Raw genomic sequence first — 6,369 nt, 5'->3', positions numbered from 1 at the left:
TCTCAGAAACTGGCACGAAAATTAGCACAACGACAACAGTGCTCTCTCATGTACTGAATCGTCTTTTGATGCACAATCTCAATGGGACTGTACAACCACCCTCCCGGGCAGGCAGGGTGAGTAACTGCAGATTCATGTTGCAGAGGACTTTGTGAGAGGTGTCCCGGCTTCCACACAGGGCTCTCAATATTGTGCACAGAAGCCTCCCTGCATCAGCCCAGGCTCCTCAATACCCTGGGGCAGATACCTCAACTTCCTTAGCTATAAAACAGAGGTCATCCCCTTTCTGAGCAAAGGGTCTTCTCACCAACACACATGGGTTCTTGGGATTTCTGTGTCCCAGATCTCGCAAAGTCCACGGTAGCTGTGTCAGGCAGTCAGACAAAAGCCTTGGCAAGCTCTGGGCACTCATGAACCTGGAGCTGACCATGGATCCACTGTTAGCTGGCCCGCTGCAGAACCACTTTCTGCGACCAGGCACCCTGCGGAGATGTAGTTCTGGAGAAGGCAGAAAGGAGGGCTCTTCCTCGCCCCGCAGGCCCCTCATCGTTGGGGAGGGAGGAAAAACCAGTATCCTCTTGCTGTCTTCTTTCTGCTACACCTGTGACTGACTGGTCTTTCCCATTCTTCTCCAGAGTGGGGTAGTACCTCCTCTCTTCGCAGGGGCTGACTCAGAACTAGGTCCAATCTGCCAGCCAGGCTGCAAGGTTCTCTGTAGTCCCCGGAGCAGGAGGGCCCCACGCCTGGGCCATGGCCTTGATCTCATGGCGACACAGTGGGCACGTGGCTGTGTCCCTGAGGACTTGCCAGGCACAACAGTGGCAGAAGCGTGAGTGGCCGCAGGGGACGAGGCAAGTGTTGGCAGTCTGGTCGTAGCAGATGGCACACTTCTCTCCTGCTGTGGTGGTGAAAAGGGACAATACAGGCGAGAGGCACATGAGGGAAAGAGGTGGGCAACCTATTCATGATGTAACCACAGGGAAGAGGACGATACGGTCGTACGCTGAAGAATATGATGTCATGAGAAAATGCTCCCCATGTAATCAAGTGAAAAAATGAGGAAGAAAACCACAATTGGGCATATACAGAATTCCATAAAATTCTAATTTAGGAAAACAAAGCACAAACGACTCCCCATATACATATATGACTACAAAGTACCAGGAGGAAATCCACTTAACAGGCAATGGGTGTTTTTTTTTTAATCTTTTTACTTCCTTCTTCATCCTTTAATGTTTATTTTATTTCTATTGAGCAAAACGTTTACTATGAATGTGGACTGCATTTTTTAAAGCAGGGGCAAAATAACTTATCTGCATATGAATGTGCTTTTGTAATTGTAAAGTCAGCCGATGTTCTAGAAGGCAGAGCTGTTAAGTGGTTTTTAGGTTTCCTGTAGGCAGAGCCAAATCTTTTGGCCTAAAGCCTGTGGAAACTTGATAAGACTTGGAAAGAACTGACTGAATTGCCGGGTCCCCAGCCTCCCCCAGATTCCCCAGTGCTGGCATCAGGGAAACCACTCACCTTTAAGCTCTAGCAGAAAGTCATCACAGAAAGCCTTAGGCGTGGCTGTGGGGAGGGCACCGGCTGTGGGATCTAAGGCAGAGAGGGAAACTCAGGCCCAGGGAAAGCAAAACCAGGGTGCTCCCATCCCCTTAGCCCCCTCAGACAAGATCCATCTCCTTTCTTTTCTGGGGTACAATGATGGTGCTCCCCACTAATCTTAAGGCCCTGTCATGGCCATTCCTTTTCCCAGTTTAAGCCAGCAGAGAATTTATAGAACTGCAGATTCTTTTTCCTGATCTTCTTCAGACAGCTCCTTTTTGCCCTGCTGCCACCTGAGAGCAGGACCTCAGCCTCACCCAGGACCTCAAGCCCAAGGCCTTAAATTCCCTGCAGAGGCAGAGAAAACAGTTGTTTGCGCCCCACCCCAAACCTACCAAATTAGGTGCGCCAGAGGTGAGGCTCCAGCAGTGGTGACAAGATAGTTGAAAAACAAAGGAGCTTGAGGCGAATGGGCTGCCTGTGCAGGTCACTGATCACCAGCACGGCAGTGCCAGTACTTTTGTGGGTGCCTCGTTATCTACGTGAGCCCCTGACATCCCTCCTCTTTCAGGCAGCTAGATGGCTCTTGTTGCCCTGTCACTGAGTGAATGTCTGGACTTTGCCCCACCAGTGGTCTTCCCGCTCACCTCTGAGCCTCGGCTTATTGCTGTCTCCAGTGAATATTACCTAGATTGCAAAGTCTGGCCCTTTGTGACAGGTGATTTGCTATTTAACGGATGTCTAGGGTGCTGGACATATGTCTTATCATTTTTTAGGGACAAGGCTGCCCTCTTTATGAGTGGTTCTGGTGTCCCCAGGGCCCGTCTTCAAACCCCACCCTGGGCAGGAGCTGATGGAAAAGCTGACTATGAATGAATGTAGGGTTCTAGCCGCAGCTCCAAATGCCCCCAGAGGAGCCACCCATTCATTGCCTTACCCAGTAATTCGATGGCCTTGGTAGTCCCGTACAGGTCCATCACAGCCCAGAGCGGGTCGCCCAGGGCCACATCCGTTCGCAGGCGGAGCGGAGAGTTGGAGTTGACCTTAACGAAGAGCCAGCCCCGGGAGTTCACCCAGAAGCAGACCACGTTCCCGGGGAGCACGCAGTGGTCGGGCAGCACGGCCGCCCATGTCGGGCTCTGCTGCTCCAGGTCTGGGCACAGGAAGGGTGGCAGGCTGGGCGAACACAGGCGCGCAGGGTCCAGGCGAGTGAAGCCCACGCGGAGACCCCCTCGCCAGCGGCACTCGTGATGCAGCACGCGCAGCGCCACCGGCTCGCAAGGCTGCACCGGCCGAGCACTGAACACTATGCCATCATGGAAGGTGGCGTGCCTGCGGGCAGTGCTCTGCCCGGCCTCCAGACGCACTTGTGCGCCCTTGGCCTCAGTGTGGAAAAGAAGTCTCTCTCGGGGTGCCTGGGCATCTGTGGGGAGCATAGGGGGCATCAATAAGGGATCACCTCGAACCCAGCTCCCAGCACTCTGGGGCCACCTCCACTTTACCTCTGGGGGGCACTGCTCCCCACCTCACCCCCTGAGGACCCCAGAGATATGCTTACAGTAGGGTGGGGAACCTGCTTGGCCTGCTCAGGTATGAAGTTCCACAATGAATGCCCCTAAGCCTCAGTTCTCCTCCAGAAGGGATGGTATAAAAATTAAGAGAATTGATACCTCCACTCTCAATACCTGGTGATGGTTATTATTGCCCTTAAATAGAAAGCAGCTGGTTGTAGAACAGTGGCTAGAACATCATCCTGGTTGTGTTCAACATATTTATTACACACACACATACATGTATATATATAATGTGCACATATATGTTATATACACATATACACATACAGGTACATGTACCTGTATCTACAACAACCTGAAAGGGGTAGACCTGCCAACTGTGGTGGGCCCTGGCAGATAGGCCCGGCGTTGGCACCGTGTTTTCCTCCTTGCTTGTCTGACTTTCCGATTTTTCCACAGAGCACCTACATCACTTGTGAAGGCCATGGTCCCAGTGAGTCTGACTTCCTAATTCTGGGAGAGATAGGGGCCCAGTAGCTCTCTGTGGGTTAGGGGACATGGGTTGGAGAGGATCTCTCAGAATCAAGAAATCCCCAGCAAAGGCCTGAGGTGGGCTTGGAACTCAGGGAACTTCCTGCTGTGACTCCACTTGGCAGCCAGGAAGGGAAAGTTCCTCACTGGGTAGCTCTTCCTCTCAGGCCTGAGACCTGGGAGAAGTTGGAGGAGCTTCCTAGCCCAGAACTGTTCTCAGCCAGCTCCCCAGGCCTTAACTCTAGCCTCCTCCCCTTGCTCCTTCTGCTCTCCCTGTGTTGGAGGAGATGAGCTGACTGTTGAATATAAAAAGAGGGGAATCAATCAGAATTTGAGCCAGACCCCAGCTCCTTCCCTCCCGCCTCTTCTCAGTTTCTCCCAGGCCCCTTCTCTGACCATGCACATTGCTGCAAGATTCCAGCAGGCCCAGGAGGGGATTTCAATCTGGTCAGGCACTAGTGACACCCCTGAGTCCCTGGGTCACAGTGACTCCATCCCTGACCTCACGAGAAAAAGGTAAGCATCCCATGGTTCCCTGACCAAGACATGAGGGACAAGGTCTTACCTGGCCTGAGAGCCTTTGCACATGTCCTTGCAGAGTCCTGCTATCCAAGCTCAGCTGACCCTCACCCATGCCCCCACCCATACTGCCATCCCTCCTCCTTCCTTTCCTGAAGGGTCTGCCCAGGACCCTCTGCTCCTAGAGGCTATGCCTCAACCAAGCGGGAGGCCCTGAGGAGGGAGAAATGGCAACCAGGAACTGAATCCATGACCTGGACACTGAATGGACACTGCTGACTGGCATCCAAGGGGGCTCATGGAGGGCAGCCATATCCGACACCCCAATTCAAGTCTCAGCTCTTCTGCTGACCTAGGCATAGGCCTCCGTATCCACAATGAAATGCTAGGACTGACCAGCCAGGTGCCTGGCATCACCAGGTACTTGTCTTAATAAAGTCCATAACAAGAGGAGTCAACTGCCCACCTGGGCAGGCATTGGGTCTGGGGCACTAGGGGTGGGGATTGGAACTACCCAGTATAAGCAGCAAGACCATCCCAGGAGGGTGGAACCCTTCCCCTCACTTGGCTGGGCACTGCCCATCCCTGACACAAGCATAGGAGAGAAGCCCTGGAGGGGACTTGGCAAGGGTGGTGTCAGCACATCGTCCCCCACACACCGGCAGGGCCCATCCTGCCACCACTGGCAAAAAGAGACCCCATGTGACAGTGGGCAAGCAGCGCGTTCTGGGCCCGCAGCAAGCAGGGGCAGAGCTGGGATTCAAACTGGACTTGCCTCAGCTTCACCCAGGGCAGCCCCTGGGTTGGGAGAACAGGAGACCCATTATGCTCAGCATCTTGGGCCTGGACAGTAAACTGCAGAGTGGAGCCCATTCTGACTGGGCACTGCTTGCTCTCCCTTGGGAAGGGATCCTGTATGGAGTTTGCACCCCATACCCTGTACAGCAGCCCTGGACAGAGACTCAGGCAGGACTGGCTCCATGAGAGCAGGGGGACTGAGGAGGGACAAGAGGTCACAGGGGACTGCAGGCAGTACAGGGTGGGGGGAGGAAGATCCCGGAAATGTTGTGGGTGCATGAGTGCCTTGGCATCCTGGGGTCTGGGCAGAGGCAGGAATTTGACAGTCTAGAACGCTCACCACATTCCTGCCTCAGGAACCATGTCCTGTGTCACCAAGTGGCCAGTGGACTTGCGCACCCTTCTCCCCGCACACTCACTCACTACCTCACCGCCCCTTGCCAAAGGTGCTAAACCTTCACCCACTCAATCCTCCCATCAGCCCCCAAGGTATGCCTCTTCATTCCCATTTTACAAATCAGGAAGCAGAGGAGGAGGCAGAGATGGGCACAGGCCCCGTGTGGCTCTCTGAGTGGCCTGTTCCTAGTACTAACCCCATTTTCTGGCAGGACCCAAAGGCTGGATAAGCAGAGTGACTCGCCCATGGACGAGCTTCTGCAATTATTCTGCCTGACCCCCCCCCACCACCACCACCCGGCGCAGGGGACAGCCCGTGTGCTGGGTTGCATTGTCTCTGGCCTGCAGCTGAGGAAACTGAGGCCTACGGAGAAGTGACTTGCCCAAGTTCCTACAACTCAACGTGGCAGACTTGGGCCTTCTTGTGTCTCACCAGGTCCTCTAAACTCTCCCCTGTTCCCCACCCTAGGCAGTCTTCTCTCTGCACAACAGGAGCTGATGGGTCATCACCTCACTGCAGGGATGCAGGGCCTGAGCCACTTCCTGTGCTGGATTCTTACAGGGACAGGGCATCTCACTGCAGGGGCTCTTTAACTAGGGCAGCCTGACCCGCAGAAGCAGCTATTTCTGAGCAGTGTTTGCACTGAACATCCTTCTGTTTCCTGGGACATCTACCCCAGCAATGACACAGAGCCTCCCTCTGCTTCTGCCACCAGTTCAAGGGCCAAGGCCAGGGCTCCCACTTACCAGCCTGGGAGCAGAGCTTGGCGCCCATCAGCTTGGGATCCTCAGGCACAGGTCACTGTGTCCAGAAGGAGTTGTCTGGAGAAGGCTAGTGCATAGGTTTCCAAAGACTCAGCAGGTCCTCTTGTTAAGAGCTGGAATCACGTTACTGGGTTGATGATTAATTACAATATCCAGGGAATTTCCTGATGATTTATCCTGGCTTGCAGCAGCTCTCCCACAGTTGGCTAGCCTAAGGGAAACAGGAACTGGGGTGATTTGGGCCTGAGTAAGATTTCGGGTAGGCTTCTCTCTTACTTCTGATGAGTCCTCTCAACCTTCT

The 6,369-nt window shown here is 54.0% G+C and overlaps 1 protein-coding gene across 1 annotated transcript; it reads right to left on the bottom strand.

The window, feature by feature from the left end:
- Positions 1 to 677: 677 nt before the first annotated feature.
- On the bottom strand, positions 678 to 6,078 carry NEURL3 (neuralized E3 ubiquitin protein ligase 3; the record flags this gene model as incomplete). Its single annotated transcript, XM_084234804.1, has 4 exons — positions 678 to 898; positions 1,525 to 1,596; positions 2,483 to 2,968; positions 6,051 to 6,078. 4 exons carry the CDS (start codon positions 6,076 to 6,078, stop codon positions 678 to 680), a joined length of 807 nt encoding a protein of 268 aa, XP_084090930.1.
- Positions 6,079 to 6,369: the final 291 nt, after the last annotated feature.

This window comes from Talpa europaea (assembly GCF_964194135.1).
Source record: "Talpa europaea genome assembly, chromosome: 6".
NCBI lineage: Eukaryota > Metazoa > Chordata > Mammalia > Eulipotyphla > Talpidae > Talpa > Talpa europaea.
The sequence above is the reverse complement of the archived record's forward strand: the minus strand, read 5'-3'. Positions and strand labels throughout refer to the sequence as shown.